The sequence below is a fragment of the Nerophis ophidion genome, linkage group LG09 (assembly GCF_033978795.1).
Source record: "Nerophis ophidion isolate RoL-2023_Sa linkage group LG09, RoL_Noph_v1.0, whole genome shotgun sequence".
NCBI lineage: Eukaryota > Metazoa > Chordata > Actinopteri > Syngnathiformes > Syngnathidae > Nerophis > Nerophis ophidion.
The window spans coordinates 61,747,454-61,769,318 of NC_084619.1; the positions used below are offsets into that span (position 1 = coordinate 61,747,454).

Genomic DNA, 21,865 nt, shown 5'->3' on the forward strand with positions numbered 1-21,865 from the left:
GAATTAGTCAGAAGAACAGTTAGAACTAGTCAGACTAACAGTAAAAACTAGTCACAAGAACAGTAAGAACTAGTCAGAAGAACAGTTAGAACTAGTTAGAAGAACAGTTAGAACCAGTCAGAAGAACAGTTAGAACCAATAAGAAGACCAGTTAGAACCAGTCAGAAGAGATGTTAGAACCAGTCAGAAGAACATATAGAATCCAGTCAGAAGAACAGTTAGAACTAGTCAGAAGAACAGTTAGAATTGGTCAGAAGAACAGTTACAATTGGTCAAAAAAGGGGGCGGCCACTTTGACCTCACAGGCGTTTCTGTAGAAACTGTCAGAACCGCTCCAAAAACTCGCCAGGAGATTCTGAAGACACACAGACAGTCACATAGGAGTCTAAATATTAGCGTTATGCTCCTTGAGTTAGTTAACTACATGTTCTTCTTTGAGGCTTAATGTGCTAGATGTGGTCAGAGGAACAGTTAGAATTGGTCAGAAAACCAGTTAGAAGAACTTTTAGATCCAATAAGAAGAACAGTTAGATCCAGTCAGAAGAACAGTTAGATCCAGTTCGAAGAACAGTTACATCCAGTAAGAGAAAAACAGTTACACCTAGTCAGAACAACAGTTAGAACCAGCTAGAAGAACAGTTAGATACAGTTAGAAGAACAGTTATAAGTAGTCAGAAAAGAAGATACAATCCAGCCAGAAGAACAGTTAGAACCAGTCACAATAACAGTAAGAAACAGTCAGAAGAGCAGTTAGAACCAGCGAGAAGAAGAGTAAGACCAAGTCAGAAGAACAGTTAGAACCAGTCAGAAGAACATTTAGAACCAGTTAGAAAATAAGATAGAATCCAGTCAGAAAACAGTTAGAACCAGTAAGAACTCGTCAGAAGACCAATTAGAACCAGTAAGAAGAATAGTAAGACCTAGTCAGAAAAGAAGACTGAATCCAGTCAGAAGAACAGATAGAACCAGTCAGAAGAACAGTAAGAACCAGTCAGAAAATAAGATAGAATGAAGTTATAAGAACAGTTAGAACCAGTCAGAAGAACAGTTAGAACAAGTCATAAGAACAGTTGGAACCAGTCATAAGAACAGTTAGAACCAGTCATAAGAACAGTTAGAACCTGTCAGAAAAGAAGATAGAATCCAGCCAGAAGAACAGTTAGAACCAGTCAGAAGAACATTTAGAACCAGTCAGAAAAGAAGATAGAATCCAGCCAGAAGAACAGTTGGAACCAGTCAGAAGAACAGTTACAACCAGTCAGAAAAGAAAATAAAATCCAGCCAGAAGAACAGGTAGAACCAGTCAGAAAAGAAGATATAATCCAGCCAGAAGAACAGTTAAAACCACTCAGAAGAACAGCTACAACCAGTCAGAAGAGATGTTAGAACCAGTCAGAAGAACAGCTAGAACCAGTCAGAAAAGAAGATATAATCCAGCCAGAAGAACAGTTTGAACCAGTCAGAAGAACAGTTACAACCAGTCAGAAGAGATGTTACAACAAGTCAGAAGAACAGTTAGAACAAGTCAGAAAAGAAGATAGAATCCAGCCAGAAGAACAGTTGGAACCAGTCAGAAGAACAGTTACAACCAGTCAGAAAAGAAGATAAAATCCAACCAAAAGAACAGTTAGAACCAGTCAGAAGAAAAGTTAGAACCAGTCAGAAAAGAAGATATCATCCAGCCAGAAGAACCGTTAGAACCAGTCAGAAGAACAGTTAAAACCAGTCAGAAAAGAAGATAGAATCCAGCCAGAAGAACAGTTAGAACCAGTCAGAAGAACAGTAACAACCAGTCAGAAAAGAAGATAGAATCCAGCCAGAAGAACAGTTAGAACCAGTCAAAAGAACAGTTAGAACCAGTCAGAAGAACAGTGAGACCAGCAAGTAGGTGAGTGGTCCAGCGTTTTTAGACAGGAAGTGACCCCCACCTGCTGGGCCATGGCTTTGATCCTCAAGTACTCGGCCTCCGCTGCTGGCGAGGACGAGGGGGCGGCCACTTTGACCTCACAGGCGTCTCCGCAGAAACTGTCAGAACCGCTCCGAAAACACGCCAGAAGGTTCTGAGGACACACAGACAGTCATGCAGTAATGGAGTCTAAATATTAGCTTTATGCTCCTTGAGATACTGTAGTTAACTACCTGTTCTTCTTCATACTTAATGTGCGAGATGTGTGTGTGTGTGTGTGTGTGTTCATGCGAGGACACTGACCTTGCTGCTTGCGAAACACACACACACACACACACACACACACACACACACACACACACACACACACACACACATGCAGATGTGGCTGTATGTAAGCTGTAAAGCCGCTTAAGAGTTTTACATCTGCAGTGACTGACACACACATCTAGCACACATGCACGCACGCACACACACGCACGCACGCGCACACACAAACACACACACACACAGCTAAATATCTAAGCGTTCAGCGCTAAACTTAAATACCCACGATGCTCTTCAATGAGTATGTGTGTGTGTGTGTGTGTGTGTGTGTGTGTGTGTGTTTGTACCTTGACGGGTTCTAAGGTAGCGGAGAAGGCGTCCTGCAGGGCACAGCATGCCAACCTCCACATTTCCTCAGTGAATACGGGACCCACTGTCACCAGAATATACCTACAGCCAGCATGCCAACACAACACGTTAACTGCTGCACACATGATTGAATGCACGCTCGCACGCACACACACCCACACACTAACACACACACTTGCATGCTCGCACACAAACACACACACACCCACACACACATACACACACACACACTTGCTGACAGAAGACAGGAAGTTAGAACCAGTCCAAAGAACAGTTAGAGCTAGTCAGAAAAACTGTTAAAACCAGTCAGAAGTACAGTTACAACCAGTCAGAAGAATAGTTAGAATTAGTCAGACGAAAAGTTAGAAACAGTGAGAAAAGATAGAACCTGTCAGATGAACAGTTTGAACCAGCCAGAAGAACAGTTAGAAGAAGTTAGAAAGACAGTTAGAACCAATCAGAAGAACAGTTAGAACCAGTAAAAAGAGAAGATAGAACTAGTCAGAATTAGAATTAGTCAGAAGAACAGTTAGAATCAGTCAGAAGCACGGTTAACACTAGTCAGAGGAGAAGTTAGAACCAGTCAGAAGGAAAGTTAGAACCAGTCAGAAGAGAAGTTCGATTCAGTCAAATGAACAGTTAGAACCAATCAAAAGAAAAGTTAGAACCAGTCAGAAGAGAAGTTAGAAACAATCAGAAGTACAGTTAGAACCAGTCTCAAGGACAGTTACAACCAGTCGGAAGATAAGTTAGAACCAGTTAGAAGAGAAGTTAGAACCAGTCAGAAGAGAAGTTAGATCCAGTCTGAAGAGAAGTTAGATCCAGTCTGAAGAGAAGTTGGAATCATTCAGAAGAATAGTGAGAACCAGTCAGAAGAACATTTAGAATTAGTCAGAAGAACAGTTAAAACCAGTCAAAATGTTAAAATAACAAAATAGCATTTAAACTGTTTAGTTAGAACCAGCCAGAAGAGAAGTTAGGACAAATCAGAAAAACAGTTAGAACCAGTCAGAAGACCAGTTAGAACTAGCCAGAAGAGAAGTTACAACCAGTCAGAAGAGAAGTTATAACCATTCAGAAGTACAGTTAGAACCAGTCAGAAAAGAAGTTAGAACCATTCAGAAGAACTGTTAGAACCAATCAGAAGAGAAGTTAGAACCAGTCAGAAGAGAAGTTTGATACAGTCGGAAGAACAGTTAGAACCAATCAGAAGATAGGTTAGAACCAGTAAGAAGAGAAGTTAGAACCAATCAGAAGTACAGTTAGAACCAGTCACAAGGACAGTTACAACCAGTCGGAAGATAAGTTAGAACCAGTCAGAAGATAAGTTAGATCCAGTCAGAAGAGAAGTTAGATCCAGTCAGAAGAGAAATTTGAATAATCCAGAAGAATAATGAGAATCAGTCAAAAGAACATTTAGAATTAGTCAAAAGAACAGTTAGAACCAGTCAAAATGTTAAAATAACAAAATAACATTTTGTTAGAACCAGCCAGAAGAGAAGTTAGAACCAATCAGAAGAACAGTTACAACCAGTCATAAGACCAGTTAGAACTAGCCAGAAGAGAAGTTATAACCAGTCAGAAGAGAAGTTATAACCATTCAGAAGAACAGTTACAACCAATCAGAACAGAAGTTAGAACCAGTCAGAAGAACAGTTAGAGCATATCAGAAGAACAGTTACAACCAATCAGAAAAGAAGTCAGAACCAGTCAGAAGAACAGTTACAACCAATCAGAACAGAAGTTAGAACCAGTCAGAAGAACAGTTAGAGGATGTCAGAAGAATAGTTCGAACCAGCCAGAATAAGTTAGAACAGTCAGAAAAGAAGTTAGAACTAGTCAGAAGAACAGTTACAGCCAGTTAGAAGAACAGTTCAAACCAGCCAGAAGAAGTTAGAACCAGTCAGAAAAGAAGTTAGAACCATTCAGAAGAACAGTTAGGACCATTCAGAAGAACATTTAGAACCAGTCAGAAGAACAGTTAGAACCACACTTGTTCGTGCACGTGCACAAACACACTTACTGGCACAGTCACAGACAGGAAGCAGTCACAGCGCGTCACCCGATGCAGGAGCATCAGCCAGAAGAAGTTAGAACCAGTCAGAAAATAACTTAGAACCATTCAGAAGAACAGTTAGAACCATTCAGAAGAACATTTAGAACCAGTCAGAAGAACAGTTAGAACCAGTCAGAAGAACAGTTAGAACCACACTTATTCGCCCACGTGCACAAACACACTTACTGGCACAGTCACAGACAGGAAGCAGTCACAACGCGTCACCTGATGCAGGAGCAGCCCACTCTGGAAATGCTCTCTGCCGCTTGAGAGACACAAGCCACCAGCAGCTTGAAGACGTCTCTCAGCATCACGTTGATCAGGGACTCACAACCCACATCTGACACACACAATAACACAAGACGCAGTGTCATGTGGGCTGTGACGAGGCTACGTCGAGACGACATGTGAAGTGCAGCACCTGTGTGTATGAAGGTGTTGACGTGCTCCACCACCAGCTCGCAGCACAGTCCGATGGCGTGTTTGAAATTGGCCGCCGCCACGTCCCAGTAGGCGTGGTCGCCGTGGCTACGCTGCAGCCACAGCGACATCACAGGAATCAGCAGCTGGACCACAGCAAAGATGGCGAACCCCGGACCTGCAGAGATGGACGTGAACGATTCCATGCCGGCGGAGGTGAAGTTACCGCCAGTAACAAGGAAAGATCACCTGGCACGACGGCGACCTCTCGCAGAAGCAGGAAGAGCATCTCCAAGGTGGGAGGCTGGTGTTGACGAGGACAGTTGGAGACGGCCGCCGTCAGTTGTTCTAACAGCAGGATCCACACCTGGATCAGACCTGCGGGACATCACCAAGCTGTCACGCATCAGCGTGAAGGGGCGGAAAGAACGCCATCCTCACCCGTGTTGTCGTCAAACTCCTGCAGGACGCCGTCCAGGCCGTCCTCGCTGCCCGTCGAGTGTTCGTGTGTCCTGGAGGGCAGGCTGGCAAGGCGCGCCCCCAGGAAGACGGGCTTGGATGGCATCTTGTAAATGTTGGCCAGCAGCTGGGAGGAAGAGCGGGACAAGTGTCACGTGACCGACGACAACAGGAAGCTGGAAGCCACAACAGGAAGTTGCACCTGAGAACATCTGTGCAGGTAGTCGAGCGCCGGCAAGCAGAGATCGGTGGAGCTGGAGGACGATGCCTGGACACAGTCGCCGATCTCCCTGTAGTCCACCTCGCCTAGGAAGGCACAGACATGTCAGGTATAGACTTCCTGTCACATGACACCACATCAAAAGCACTGACCTAAACCTTTGACGAACTTCATCAGGCATATGATATAGTCTGTGGCGGCGTTGGCAAACACCTGGATGTTGTCCGTGCTGATGAACGCCTCGAAGACATCAAAGACCGGTGCCTGACACTTGACGCCTGCTCAAACCACAAACATCCCGTTGACTCCAAGAGCGCTCCCAAAGAACTGCTCGCACGTGTCACACGTACCCACGGAATATTCTCCCAGCAGGTAGTCTTTGACCTCCATCTTGGCGGCGTGCACAGTCCTCAAAGCGCTGAACAGAGGCCGCCATCCGGACAGGATTTTAGGCGAACACATCTCCACCAGCTCGCCGATGGACGTCACCACCTGCACAAGTCGACCGCAAGACGACAACCGTGGCTACCTTTGCTACAGTCGGAAGGGGAGTCATAAGGCCCTGTTCGTCGCGGTTCACCCGGTACATGAAATCTGACAAATTGGGAGCGTGCACTATCCACTTTAGCTGAGTAGTAGAGTTGAATATCTCAAATAGTTTTGTGGCAATTCCAACTTTAACCACAGAGTCAGTTTTTATGAAGACTGGTGGATTTCAGCTGACTGCATAGGAAAAGGATTAACACCCACTTTTTATCTAACGACCTGCAACTTCAGGATCCGACAAGCATGATCTGGCAAGTTTGGAAGAGTGGTGGATTTCAGCAGACTGCATTGGAAAATGATTAACCCCCACTTTTCATCTAACGACCTACAACTTCAGGATCCGACAAGCATGATCTGGCAATTTTGGATCCAAGATAAACAAAGTCTTCGACTGATTCGACCAGCCGATCTTGGATGGTACTGACGTGGTCTGGGGTCTGACAATGACTGAACGTTTTGTCTTTGCCCAAGGCCAAGGACTAAGGCTTTTTCCCAAATACCGACAATGCTTTGGTGATGGTATCTAGGTGTGTGGAGAGGAGCACAACAACATCAGCGTAGCACAGGTCCGTGAAGCAGAAGTAGAAGTTGACTCCAAGACCGGGGCAGTGGTGAGGTGTGCTCTGGATCCAGTAGTCGACCGCAATGTTGAAGAGGTTTGGTGCGGCGACGCAACCCTGTCGAACTCCAGAGGTGGTAACCAAAATATCTGACATTCCGCCCTGCACTTTTCCTCTGCAGGTGGTGTTTGCATGAAGATCCCAGAGGATATTTTTTTTTCCAAGATGGCGCTGCTGTAGTGGCTGCTGTAGGCAGGAGCTCTGTGCTCTTGTGTCATCCTTTTGTGTTTCCCTCTCGTTTTCATGTGTTATTATATTTTTTTGCATTTCGGTCCGGGACCCTTTGGGACTGTGTGACAAGGGGTGTCACTTTCGTGACCTCTGTGGTGCTTTTTTTGTGGACTTCTGGATCTGCCTCCCGGGAGCCTTTTGGCCATGGAGACCAGCTGCTGGGTCTCTGCCACACCGGAGTCGCTTTGGAGTGACTGGAGGAGATGCGGAGCTGGCACTGAGCGCTGGGACGGAGAGGCTCCGCGGTGTCTTGGCTGGGTGAGCAGGTGTCGGACACCTCAGTCACCTTGGACGTATCCTCGCTCATCCATGCGGACTGGACATTGGCCGAGTGTGGAGTCGGCTGTCTTGGTTGCTTTGTTGGATCTGCTTCTGTCTCTGGCCATGCTCCCTCCTCTCTGGCGGACGATGGCGTGGAACACCGCAGAGGCCACCACAGTGGATATGTTTATTTTACTTTTTATTCATAGCTGTATGTAGAAGTGTCTGGTTGTATCTGCTGCTTTAATGTCTTTAATGTCCTCTCTGTTCTTTGATGTTTGATGTTTCCCTCTTACACACATGGAAGAGGGATGTGTACTATGGCTATGAGTTGTTCTTTTCCCTTGGCCTCAGTCTGCACCCCCACTCCAGGGCCTAGGCTAAGACCGATTTTTTTATTTTTATTTTTTTTATTTTATTTTAATCTTCTATTCCCCCCCTCACCCCCCACCACCCCCTGTTTACCTGTATGTCATCTTTTTTGTAAGGGGCGCTGGAAGCCGGCAGACCCGTCAGCGATCCTGTTCTGTCTCCCTGTAATGTTTGTCTGATCTTGAATGGGATTGTGCTGAAAATTGTAATTTTCCTGAAGGAACTCTCCTGACGGAATAAATAAAGTACTATCTAATATTAATATATTTCATTGGGACTTTGCTAACTCGCAGGAGTTGCCAGAAATGCTTTGCCGGATCTTGGTCGTCGGATCCTGAAATTGCACACCAGTGAGTCTGGCGGAGTGTAAAGATAAAAATTCCACACAGATACGCATCTACCATTCCTACGTGGTGCCAGTTCTCCTGTACGGATTTGAAATTCGGACTCTTTCCACAGAGACTACTCGCCGCCTTGATGCATTTCACAGTAACTGTATCCGGAACATCCTTCGCAACAGGTGGTTCAACCAAGTCACATATAATGCGAGTGGCGCCGCCCCCGGTTGCCCTGGAGGGTACAGATGACATCGACCAGGCCCCTGTCGGCGCTTATTAACCTCACCCAGGGACCGCTCAGCCTTCAGACAACTGGCCGTCTCGGTCACTTAGAGGTGGAGCAAGGATTCTTCATCATATGACGCGGGATCCACCCAGTAAGGGGGCCACATGAACCCCTTGCCTACTGTAACCAAAGCAACGAACGAGCCTACACCCTAAGGCAGGGGTCGGGAACCTTTTTGGCTGAGAGGGCCGTGGAAGCCAAATATTTCAAAATGTATTTTCGTGAGAGCCATATCATATTTTTTAACACTGAATTGAACTAAATGCGTGCATTTTTAAGTAAGACCAACATTTTTTGAGTATAATAAGTCTCTTATTCTTTTTAATAACATTGTTATTCTGAAGCTAATCAATAATAAATCAAATGTCATGTCTGTTGAATGTTTTTGTTTGGCCATGTGCTGTTTGTCTTTTGGACTCTTTAAGTTCCTGTTTTTTTCCACTCCCTTGTCTGGTTTCCTTGGTTACTCATTTTGTCCACCTGTCTCTGGTGGACAAAATGCCCGCTCACCTGCTTCCTGAGCACTAATCAGAGGCAGTATTTAAGCTTGTCTTTGCCAGTCAGTCGCCCTGGCGTCAATGTGATCTTTTCTTGCTCTGTGCTGACTTGTTTCATGCCTTGCCATAGTTTCGTGCTTCATGCCATGCCAAGTAAGTTTTGTTTGATTTATGTTCATAGTCTGTTTATGCGTTAGCTTTCTTCCTTAGCCCAAGTTATGCCTCCGCTGTGAGCGATTTTTGTTGGGATTTTTTTCAGTTTAAATTACGTCATGTTTTTACCTAAATGCCATGTCCCGAGTAGTCCGTCTGCCTTCCTGGGAGAACGACCCCGCAGCAAGCTGCAACCCCCCGCCCATCATGACATAAAATACTTACCATTAATGCTACTTCTTGAACAGGTGCGGTAGGAAACGGATGGATGGATTTAAATGCATGAGAATGTTTTATATTTTGAACGTTATTTTTAGCACTGTGAATTCCAACGGAATTATTCATAATTATCGTGTTAAGCAATGTCAGCTAAGATTTATCTGAGAGCAAGATGCAGTCATCAAAAGAGCCACATCTGGCTCAAGAGCCATAGGTTCCCTACCCCTGCCCTAAGGGGTCACCTGGTCTTGGACGTCCTCGTCGCACAGCTCCAACTGCATGATGTGCTCAAAGGGTCTGAAGAGCGCTTCGTTAAAGTGGAAGTGAGGCGGCTCCACCCAGCTGGTCAGAACCTCCGTCAGGACATCGTGGATGAAGGACACGGCCTTCCGGGATACGTGGCGCTCTTTGTGACACGCCGCCTGCAGTCGGACACGATCACCGATCACTTCATCTCAACATAAGCGACAAGCAGTACGGGGGAGGAGGGCGCTGCTACCTACCTCCACCAGGTGTGGCGCCACCACACTCCACGCCCTCATCATGTGGAGTAGCGGACGGTCTTTGTTTCGGACGATACGCAGCATGGCTTCGCCCAGACGGAAGAGATGGAGGGCGCTGTGGCGCTCCAACGTGGACTTTGCTTCTCCTGCGTGACAAAAGTCAAGTTTTGTCTGAGAGTGATCAATAACATCACAACAAACCTTTTAGTGCCTTTTGCTTCTTATGTGTTCTACTTTGCCTTAACTGCCTGGGCCTGTTGGGTCTTTTATCATCCTAAGAACATGGGACAAGGACTGTAGTGATGCTGAAGATAACTATTTTTATTGTATTGGTGTCTTAGTCAAAGGTTACTCTCAAAATGGGTTTCATTTGAGATTGATGCTGTATTACTGTCTTTTCCAATGTTTGACCAAAACATTCCTGCTAACAATCACATTCTGTTTTGGTCTCAAATAAATAATTAAAATATATTAGCTTTCTTTGGAGATTTCTTTGTTTGAATAGGAGAATAAATCCAGAACAGGGTGTTATGGAATCAGAAGTACCTTTCACCTTTGACACAATTCATTACTTTTATGTGGACCATATTAAAAACTGAAAAAATGTTATAAAAGTCACCTGTTCTTTATCTTTAACATTCCCTGAAACTTGGAAGAAATACCATCCGCAACTTTTTGAATTATGCAGGACATGATATCACGCACAAGTAAACACGCTGCAGGACTGCTTGTATTGCACGTGATATCACACACCAGTAAACACTGTGCAGGACTGCTTGTATCGCATAAGGACATCACACACAAGTACAAAAGCAGCAGGACTGCTTGTATTGCACATGATATCACACACAAGTAAACACGCTGCAGGACTGCTTGTGTTGCGCGTGATATCACACACAAGTACAAAGGCAGCAGGACTGCTTGTATCGCACATGATATCACACAGAAATAAACTCTGCAGGACTGCCTGTATCGAACATGATAACACACACAAGGTCACACGCTGAAGGACTGCTTGTATCGGACATGATATCACACACACAAGTTAACACTGTGCAGGACTGCCTGTATTACACACAAGTAAACACGCTGCAGGACTGCTTGTATCGCACATGACATCACACACAAGTACAAAGGCTGCAGGACTGCTTGTATCGCACATGATGTCACACACAAACTCTCTGCAGGACTGCCTGTATCGCACATGATATCGCACACATGGTGACACGCTGAAGGACTGCTAGTATAGCACTAGCTATCACACAAGTAAACACGCTGCAGGACTGCTTGTATCGCACATGATATCGCACACAAGTAAACACGCTGCGGGACTGCTTGTATTGCACGTGATATCGCACACAAGTAAACACGCTGCGGGACTGCTTGTATTGCACACAATATCACACACAAGTAACCACTGCGCAGGACTGCTTGTATCACAAATTACATCACACACAAGTACAAAGGCCGCAGGACTGCTTGTATTGCACATGATATCACACACAAATAAACTCTCTGCAGGACTGCCTGTATCGAACATGATATCGCACACAAGGTAACACGCTGAAGGACTGCTTGTAAAGCACTAGCTATCACACAAGTAAACACGCCGCAGGACTGCTTGTATCACACATGACATCGCACAAAAGTAAACACGCTGCAGGACTGCTTGTATCGCACGTGATATCGCACACAAGCCGCGGGACTGCTTGTATTGCACATGATATCACACACAAGTAAACACGCCGCAGGACTGCTTTATCAAACTTCCAGGAAATATCAGAAACAAGGCAAGTGATCAAGAACATGACATGTGTGTGTGCGCGCGTGTGTGTGCGTGAGTACCAGGCATTGCCAGTGAATAATCGCCCGTCTCTGTGGCAGAATCAAACAACTGACACTGAGACACCTTCCTCAGCTGCTGCAGGAAGCCCACCAGAGCCACCAGGTTCAGTTTGGACGCAGCTTCCTCAAACAACCTGCAAAACACACACACACACACACACACACACACACACACACACACACACACACACACACACACACACACACACACACACACACACACACACACACACACAGTTCAAAGGAGAGACAACAGGGATCCACCGATGATCGGCATCAATATTTGACACTTTGAAGTAGATAAAGTAGATAGTAACTAGATTATTCCTACCATCTAGCATAAAAGGTTAGCATACTAACATTAGCATGCTAGTATGAGAGACGTTAGCATACTTCCAAGATGGCGCCAAGTATAAAAATCCATACTTTTTAGGTTTAAACGGGCAAAATTAGTTAACAAGCTAGCATAAAATGTTGATATTAGCGACATTAGTATTTATCATTTAGAGGGTAACGGGGGGAGTATTTTGTAGTGTCCCGGAAGAGTTAGTGCTGCAAGGGATTCCGGGTATTTGTTCTGTTGTGTTTATTATGTGTTACGGTGAGGATGTTCTCCCGAAATGTGTTTGTCATTCTTGTTTGGTGTGGGTTCACAGTGTGGCGCATATTTGTAACAGTGTTCAAGTTTTTTACCTACTCAGTGGCCTTGTGGTTGGAGTGTCCGCCCTGAGATGGGTAGGTTGTGAGTTCAAACCCCGGCGGAGTCATACCAAAGACTATAAAAATGGGACCCATCCGTTGCCTCCTTGCTTGACACTCAGCATCGAGGGTTGGAATTGGGGGTTGAATCAACAAAAATGATTCCCGGGCACGGCCTCCGCTGCTGCCCACTGCTAGCCTCACCTCCCAGGGGGTGATCAGGGGTGATGGGTCAAATGCAGAGAATTATTTTGCCACACTTAGTGTGTGTGTGACAATCATTGATACTTTCAACTTTTAACTTAACTTTTTTATACGGCCACCCTCAGTGTGAACTGTATAGCTGTTGACCAAGTATGCGTTGCATTCACTTGCGTACGTATCATGTGACTCGGCCAGCACGCAAAGGCAGTGCCATTAAGGTTTTTAGGCGCTCTGTACTCCTTACGTCCATGTACCACTCCGTACAGCGCCGTTTTAAAAAGTCATACATTTTACTTTTTGAAGCCGATACCGATCATTTCAGATGTTACATTTTAAAGCATTTATCGGCCGATGATTTTGGCAGTCCGATATTATCGGACATTTCTACAGCTTATATACCACACCATCCTGGTGTGTAGTTGTGATGCTGCCACCTAGTGGCGGGGGCGTGTCACTGCTGGCGGGAACCTCACCTGTCCGTCTGCGTGGACAGCGTGCAAACCGCCTTAGCGGCGCCGGGCCCCGTCATCAGGATCCCTGGCTTCAGGTCCAGACTCCGCCCTCCTCCGCCGCCGCCGAGCAGCTCCTGGATGGTCGGCGGCCGGATGACCGGCAGGCCGGGGCCCGGCTCTGGATCCTGGGGCTCGCAGGTGGGCTCTGGTCCCCCGCGCTGGGCAACAGTAGGCAGCGACGGCTGCTGAGAGGAGGCGTCGCCAAAGTGACTGTGCTCCAGGGAGCTGATGTACTCCGTCACCCTGCAGGGGGGAGGGGGGCACACGGTCACATGACGTGGTCACATGACAAGGTCACATGGTGTCGCACCTGAAGACGTGCGGCCAGCAGTCGTGGTTGTGGCTGGCCATCTCCAAGCCCACGTTCAGGATGGCGTCCATGCACAGGACGTGCGCCGTGTGCAGGCGAACACCTTGAGGACGCGCCATCTGCTCCAGACGCTGCTTCACTGCCTCACGCACACGCACACACACACACGCACGCACGCACAAACGTTACAAGTTGTTGTAGTCTACACACCGGCCACTAGAGGGCCCCGAGCAGTGATGTCGTCACCTTGTGTGATGGGGTCTCCCGCCTCCGGCCCCTCCCTTTCCTCGCGCTCCTCCTGCACGCAAGAAGCGGCGGCCATTTGGGCCAAGGCCGAGGCGCAGTTGGCGGCCACACCTGAGGACCAAACGCCCCCGTCACATGATCACGCCATGACAAAGATGTGCCGAGAGATCAGATATATATATATATATATATATATGTATATATGTATATATACATACATACATATATATGTATATATCTACATATATATACATAAATACCAATATATGTGTGAGTATATATATATATATGTATATATATTCAAACACACATGTATATATATATATATACATACATGTATATGTATATATCTACATATATACACATATATATATACATATATATTGTATGTACTCACATATATACACCCACACATATATATATATACATATATTCACATGTATATATGGGTATATATACATATATGTGTATATATACATACATATATACACACACATATGTATGTATATATATTCAAATATATATTTATAAACACATTTCCACACATATATGTATAAATACATATATGTATACATACACACATATATACATACATATACGTGTTCATGTATATTATATTACAATAATGGATGTATAATTAATAATTAATATATTAGGAGTATGTGAAAGTTCGACTCCAAACTTGTTTAGCATGTTTCCCATCATGCATTGCGGTGGATTTAAATGGGTGTAATTATCCACAAAGTTCAGTGACTATGTGTGTTGACTTGTTGTGTTGGTTGCATTTTTCGTGCGCCACCAGGGGAAAGGTTGTTACATTGGGTCATACAAGTAAATGCTGTGCTGCATTCACTTCTAATCCCCTTACATGGTCATTGACTCACATTGTCCACAAGATGGCGACAAATATGCAGCATTCAGATTGTCAGATGATCAAACTCCATTTCTTTAAACTCCTGACACGGGCCCTAGTTTGGACACCCCTGCCGGAGATGTGGTGTGGGCGGGACCTACCGAGGGCGCAGCTGAGCGCGGCGGCCTTGCGCAGGCCGTCCAAACTGAGACAAATGGCGTCGCGCTCCCTCTGGCTCTGCTCTCGCACGAAGCCCAGCCCCTTGGAGCTGCCGGCCATGCGGCCCGTCAGCGGCGTGGACAACACCTCCATCAGGTTCTTCCACACTCCCCACAGGATGAAGCGGGAGAAGACCCCGCCCCCTGGAAGGAAATGGTGTGTTTGACAGCGTTACTGTGGCAACCACCAGTACTGTCCAGTCGTCAGAATGCCACGCCCACCCGTCATGACCACGTCACCCGCTGCCGCGTCGCAGGTGAGAGATGATTGGCTGGATGTCCTGATCAGCTGACCACCAATCACACAGCTGCCCAGACCATCCATGTCTGAGGGGGAGGGGCAACTTTTTAGTCACTTCTAGATTCACTGTGTGTGTGTGCGTGTGTGTGTGTGTGTGTTTGCGTGTGTGTGCATGTGTGTACAAGTTTGTGTGTGCATGTGTGTGCGTACGTGTTTGTGTATGTGCATGTTGAATGCTAGTGTATATAAGCGTGTGCAAGTGTGTGTGTGTTTGCTCGTGCATTGTTGGTGTCTATGTGTGTGTGTGTCCATGTGTGTGTTCGTGTGAATGTGTGCCTGTGTGGTGTGTGCATGTGTTAGTGTGTGTGTGTGTGCATGTTTGCTTGTGCAAGTGAAGTGAAGTGAATTATATTTATATAGCGCTTTTTCTTTAGTGACTCAAAGCGCTTTACATAGTGAAACCCAATAACTAAGTTACATTTACATTTAGTGTTGTGCGTGTGTTTCTGTGAGCGTGTGTGTGTGCATGCGGGTTGTATGCGTGTGCATGTGTGTGTTGTGTGTGTGCCTGTGTTTGCGTGCATGTGTGTCTGTGCAAGTGTGTGTGTTGGCGTGTGTGTGCGTTTGTGTGCAAGTTTGTGTGTGCGTGTGTGCATGCTTGTGCAAGTGAAGTGAAGTGAATTATATTTATATAGCGCTTTTTCTTTAGTGACTCAAAGCGCTTTATATAGTGAAACCCAATAACTAAGTTACATTTACATTTAGTGTTGTGCGTGTGTTTCTGTGAGCGTGTGTGTGTGTGTGTATGCGGGTTGTATGCATGTGCATGTGTGTTGTGTGTGCGTGTGTTTGCATGTGCTTGCGTGTGTGTGTCTGTGCAAGTGTGTTTGTTTGCGTATGTGTGCTGTGTGTTTGTGTGAGTGTGCATGTGTGCGCAAGTTTGTGTGTGTGTGCATGTGTGTGAAAGAGCATGTATTTGTGTGTGTGTGCGTGTGTATGTGCATGTCGTATGCGTGTGCATAAGCATGTGCAAGTGTGTGTGTGCGCGTGTGTTTGCTTGTGCATTGTTGGTGTTTATGTGTGTGTGTGTTAATGTGTGTATTTGTGTGCATGTGTTAGCGTGTGTATACATGCGTGCATGCGTGTGTGTGCATGTGTTTGCACTTGCGTGTGTTGTGCGTGCGTGTGTGCTTCTGTGAACGTGTGTGTGTGCATGCGTATTGTATGCATGTGCATGTGTGCGTGTGTGTGTGTTGTATGCATGTTTGTAAGTGTGTTAGCGTGTGTTGTTTGCATGTGTGCATGCATGTTGTGTGTAAGTGTGTGCTCGCTCGTGCATATTTGTGGGTGTGTGTGTGTGTTTATGTTGTTTGTGTGTGCAAGTGTGTGCGTCAGCGTGTGTGTTCGCTCGTGCATATGTGTGGGTGTGTGTGTGTGTTTATGTTGTTTGTGTGTGCAAGTGTGTGCGCCAGCGTGTGTGTTCGCTCGTGCATATGTGTGGGTGTCCTTCTGTGTATGTGTGTGTGTATGCGTGTTGTATACGCGTGTGAGCGTGAGTTGTGTGTGTTCTAGTGTGTGCATTGTGTGCTTGCATGTGTGTGTGTTCGCTCTTGCGTGAGTTGTGTTGTGGCTGCGTGTTTCTGTGAGCATGTGTGTGTGTTGTGTGTGTATGTATGTGTATGCGTGTTGGCTTGTGCGTGTGTTTTAGTGTGTGTACATGTAAATGTGCGTGTGTGCGTGTTGTGTGTTTGCTTTGTGTTTTGTATGCACCTGTGTGTTGTAGCCATGTGTTGTGTGCACAAGTTTGTGTGTGTGTGTGTGTACCAGTCAGCATGGCAATGAGAGGCGGCGTGCACTCGTCCTTGGATCCCAAGTAGCCCGCTTGGCCCAGCAGGTCTCTCTCCAGGACCAGGTGGTAGACCTCCTGGATCCAGGCCTGAGACAAGACCACCAACACGCCGCTGCTCTGGACCAGGCGCACAAACTCCTTCTGCAGCGGACAGGACACGGACACATCGTCAGCGCGAGCAGTGGCGGCGGCGCACTTGCAGCGCACGGTGGCGCCCTCACCAGGCCGAGCGCGGGAGGCAGCGTCCTGCGCTGGTAGAAGAGGCAGTTGCAGAGTTTGAGGTTGAGCAGCAGGGCGTAGAAGGACAGTAAGTAGATGCCGTCAGCGTTCATCAGCGATTGGCAGCTCAGCGTCAGCCCCGCCTCCGCACCCGGCGAGGGGATGCCACCTGCAACAAGCACCACCATAAAAATGCAGTAGCATAGTAGGCCTGAGTAATCATTAAAAACAAGGCACTAATATTACACACAGCGTGAACAGTAAAATTGTTCGAACGAGGGAAATAAAACACTGTACTTTCATCAAGTGATTTGTTGGCGCACCACTAGATGGAGCCTTAGTTTGAGAAGCACTGCTTTAAGTCACACCCACCGGCTTGCAGTCCCGAGCAGAAGGTGTGCGAGAAGCTCTGGAGCAGCTGGTCCACTGCAGGGCCGGTGCTCAGCGCCAGGAGGCGGGGCAGCAGCGTCGCCAGCGACTGCACAAACAGGCCGGCGCTGTGTTGGTCCGCCTCCTGGTTGCGCAGCAGCTTGAGAGAGAGCGCGGCGGTACGTAGCGAGCGCTGGCCCAAAAACTCCCGGGGGGTGTGCTCGTCCTCGTCGGCCAGCGACACGTTGTCGGAGCCCATGTCCGACACGTCGGAGCGACCAGAGTCCTTCTCGGCCGCCATGGAGTACTGGTCACACGAGTCCAGCTCGGTCCGGGACAAGTCCTGCTCCTCCACACTGACCACACACACACACATTTAAACCTCACCCACACACACACACACACACACACACACACACACACGATTCTCGTATGTGCTACCTTCTTGAGACCTGAGAAAAATGCCTACCTACCTTTCTAGATATATAAACATTTGTATTTACAACATTAATAATATATACATACTATGCAAATATAAAAAAGTAAGCTTTTAGTTCATACATTTTTGGGGGGATTGTTTGTAAGTTATTACAGTATGTATTTATGTATATATTATTTTATTTTGTTTATTAACTTTGGCCAACGGGGGCACATTTCAATGTCTTACACACACTTGTTATTTCATATGGTGACGACAGGGGGAGCACTTTTAAAAGCGACACACAGTCAATTGTAAAAATTCCCTCCTTTTTGGTACCACCCTCATTTTGATGGATGTCACCAGCAGGGGTGCACCTTTTGTATGCACATTAGATCAACAAAAAAATCTTGACTTTGGAGCAATGTTCACAGACTCTAGTATTTGGCTCTCTATTAGATGCAATGTTATTGGGACCATGATTTATGTCATCACTTGTTCACACCTCCTCATATGGAAGATACTTTTCCTTCTTCATATCTCAAGAAGGGCAGCGATACTCGCGTACACACACACACACACGCACACGCACACGCACTCTTGTATTTGCTACTTTCTCGAGACCACTCTTTCTAGATATATAAACATTTGTATTTACAACATTAATAATATATACATACTATGCAAATATAAAAAAGTAAGCTTTTAGTTCATACATTTTTGGGGGGATTTTTGTAAGTTATTACAGTATGTATTTATGTAAATATTATTTTATTGTGTTTATTAACTTTGGCCAACGGGGGGACATTTCAATGTCTTACACACACTTGTTTTTTCATATGTTGACCACAGGGGGAGCACTTTTAAAAGCGACACATAGTCAATTATAAAAATTCCCTCCTTTTTGGGGCCACCCTCATTTTGAGATGTCACCAGCAGGGATGCACCTGTAAAAGTTTACTTTTGTATGCACATTAAATCAACAAAAATATTTTGACTTTGGAGCAATGTTCACAGACTCTAGTATTTGGCTCTCTATTAGATGCAATGTTATTGGGACCATGATTTACGTCATCACTTGTTCACACCTCCTCATATGGAAGATACTTTTTCTTCTTCATATCTCAAGAAGGGCAGAGATACATGCGCGCACACACACACACACACACACACACACACACACACACACACAAACACACACACACACACAAACATTCTTGTATTTGTTACCTTCTCGAGACCACTCTTTCTAAATATATAAAGATTTGTTTTTACATTAATAATATATACCCACTATGTAAATATAAAAAAAGCTTGTTGGGAAAAATGAGTTGTAATTCCGCAAGAAAAAGGTCACAATTTCACTAGAAATACTTAAAATTTTGCCAGTATTACATTAAAGTCGTAATTTTACCCACTGCAAGACGAAAATTTACCAGAAAAACGGAGCATTTGTGCAATATTATGATAAAAGTTGGAATTTTGCTCAATAACAGTCGCAATTTTACAAGAATAAAAATGAAATGTTGCCATTTTTATGAAAAGAGTCGTAATTTTACTCGACAAAAGTCACCTTTTTGCAAGAAAACTTTAAAATGTTGGCAATATTATAATAATAATCGGAATTTTACTTGAGTACAATTATGACAAAGGTCATAATTGTACTCAAAAAATGTCGCCGTTTTACAAAAACAACAAGAAAATTGGCGATATTGCGATAAAAGTCAAAATTTCATGACAAATGTCGCCATTTGGCATTTAAAAGTAATAATTTTACATTAAAAAAAGTAATAATTTTATATTAAAAATTAATAATTTTACTAGAAAATATTGCAATATTACAGAAGCAGAAAAGAATATGAGAAATTGTTCCCAATTTTATAAGAAAAAAGTCGACACATTGTGAGAAAAAGACGGATTTTAGTTCATTTGTTTTTAATTTTGTATTTTTGTGTGTTATTGGTTTTTAATCTTCATTATTTACTTCAAGGTATTACATTGTGTCTCTGCTTACAGATTTATTTATTTTTTTAATTAATTTTGGCCAAAGGGGGCGATTTAAAATTTCTAACACACACTTGTTATAACACATGTTGACCAAAGGGGGAGAACTTCACATTTTTTACACACACTTGTTATTTCATATATTGACCAGACGGGGAGCACTTTAAAACGGGCAGTCAATTTGAAAAATCCCTCCTTTTTGGGCACCACCCTAATTTTGACAGATTTCACCACCAGGGGGTGCAAATGAGATCTCTATTTTTGCAATGTGCTTAAGGCCGATGACAAAGGAGTCACGGACCACAGATGGCCGCTGTGCCGCATTTTGGGCAACACAGCTGTAGACTCTAACGTTAATGGCCACCATAGTCTTAGTACCGTAGTATATTTGTTCATCCTATGGCCACATATGGGACGCGGTTTATCTCACGTCGGCATCGGAAGTCATAAAATCAGCTGTTCACTTGGCGGGTTTTTTCGGGGATGAATAGGGAAGTCCTTCTTTAGCTTGTTTTATAACATATTGCTGCCTTTGCACCTGTCAATGTTTACTTTTGTATAAACATTAAATCAACAACAACAACAAAAATCCTGACTTTGGAACAATGTTCACGGATTCTAGTATTTGGCTCTCTATTATATGCAATGGTTTTCCGTATTGGGATCATGATTTTGGTCCTAACTTTTTCACCAGTCCTCATATGGAAGGTGCTTTTCCTTGTTGATGTCTCAAGAAGGGTAGAAATACAACACAAACACACACACACACACACACACACACACACACACACACACAGACACACAGACACACAGACACACAGACACACACACACACACACACACACCTGAAGTTGCTCTCACTGTATCGTGAGTCTCCTCCATGGTGCCACTTGGTCCTGGACTCCACAGACAGGAAGTTGGTGATGTCGGGGTAGACGAGGGCGTGGCTTCGCTGGACGACATCAGGAGGAACCGCCCCTCCTCTTTGGGCCCCGCCCCTGGCATCCGAGTCCTTCCCGTCTCCTCCGCCTTCCCGCTGAACGGCCTTCTCGGAGTCCAGCCTGTCATACTCCAGATCACCAGCGGAGGGCGACGGCAGTACCGGCTCCAGGTCCAAAGTGGTGTGGCCCGTGTCCGTGGTGATGCTAATGCTAATGTCGGGACTTCGCTCGACGGCCGGCGCCGCGTTGGAGGAGGCGTCCCAGTGCGCTCCCTCGGAGGACAGGAGGTGTCTCTGCCACAGGAAGTCGGCCTCGTTGACCTCCATGGACTCCCGCGTCGACTCCGTCCCGTCTTTCATCTCGTCCATGCGCCGTACGACGAGGCGGGCCTGGGAAGACACCACCACGGTCGTCTCTACTGCGGCAGCGAGGTCACACGGTGCGGCCTACCTGCTCGGGCGTAAGGCCCCGCCCCTGCGACAGGTCCTCCAGGGCTTTGAGCAGAGCACAGGTGCAGGACACGGACCAGAAACACGCCTCCATGCCTCCCTTGACGCACGCCTCCGTCATGCCGTCCATCACCCTTGGAGTCGGTGATGGACAAACAAAAGGTTAGTGGGTGTGTCGCCATGGCAACAGAAGCAGGACATTAAAGGCCTACTGAAATGAGATTTTCTTATTTAAACGGCGATAGCAGGTCCATTCTATGTGTCATACTTGATCATTTTGCGATATTGCCATATTTTTGCTGAAAGGATTTAGTAGAGGACATCGACGATAAAGTTCGCAACTTTTGGTCGCTAATAAAAAAGCCTTGCCTGTACCGGAAGTAGCAGACGACGTCACGGGTTGTGGAGCTCCTCACATCCTCACATTGTTTACAATCATGGCCACCAGCAGCGAGAGCGATTCGGACCGAGAAAGCGACGATTTACCCATTAATTTGAGCAAGGATGAAAGATTTGTGGATGAGGAAAGTGACAGTGAAGGACTAGAAAGAAAGAAAAAAAAGACGAGGGCAGTGGGAGCTAGTTATTCAGATGTTGTTAGACACATTTACTAGGAAAATTCTGGAAAATCCCTTATCTGGTTATTGTGTTACTAGTGTTTTAGTGAGATTATATGGTGGTACCTGAAAGTCGGAGGGGTGTGGCATCGGGCCTGTGTCTCTGAGGAAGGCCATGTTTCTCGACGAGGCAAGGCAGCCGGGCTGA

At 45.6% G+C, this 21,865-nt stretch overlaps 1 protein-coding gene across 4 annotated transcripts in view; it reads right to left on the bottom strand.

Annotated features, from left to right (window-relative positions):
• arfgef3 (ARFGEF family member 3) overlaps positions 1-21,865 on the bottom strand; it is a 40,394-nt gene that overhangs the window by 4,049 nt on the left and 14,480 nt on the right. For 3 of the 4 annotated variants that reach the window (XM_061911466.1, XM_061911464.1, XM_061911465.1), the window contains 23 exons: positions 21,102-21,234; positions 20,556-21,040; positions 17,292-17,644; positions 16,922-17,088; positions 16,676-16,841; positions 14,833-14,937; positions 14,554-14,754; positions 13,540-13,650; positions 13,294-13,432; positions 12,945-13,226; positions 11,569-11,702; positions 9,724-9,869; positions 9,463-9,642; positions 6,048-6,189; positions 5,850-5,975; positions 5,680-5,783; positions 5,460-5,604; positions 5,268-5,396; positions 5,020-5,196; positions 4,824-4,938; positions 2,521-2,623; positions 1,929-2,060; positions 299-355 (listed from right to left, as the gene is read on the bottom strand). In XM_061911466.1, coding sequence (XP_061767450.1) covers positions 299-355; positions 1,929-2,060; positions 2,521-2,623; positions 4,824-4,938; positions 5,020-5,196; positions 5,268-5,396; positions 5,460-5,604; positions 5,680-5,783; positions 5,850-5,975; positions 6,048-6,189; positions 9,463-9,642; positions 9,724-9,869; positions 11,569-11,702; positions 12,945-13,226; positions 13,294-13,432; positions 13,540-13,650; positions 14,554-14,754; positions 14,833-14,937; positions 16,676-16,841; positions 16,922-17,088; positions 17,292-17,644; positions 20,556-21,040; positions 21,102-21,234 — 3,832 coding nt within the window. The remainder of the gene's footprint in view (positions 1-298; positions 356-1,928; positions 2,061-2,520; positions 2,624-4,823; positions 4,939-5,019; positions 5,197-5,267; positions 5,397-5,459; positions 5,605-5,679; positions 5,784-5,849; positions 5,976-6,047; positions 6,190-9,462; positions 9,643-9,723; positions 9,870-11,568; positions 11,703-12,944; positions 13,227-13,293; positions 13,433-13,539; positions 13,651-14,553; positions 14,755-14,832; positions 14,938-16,675; positions 16,842-16,921; positions 17,089-17,291; positions 17,645-20,555; positions 21,041-21,101; positions 21,235-21,865) is intronic. The other variant, XM_061911467.1, reaches the window with a different exon arrangement.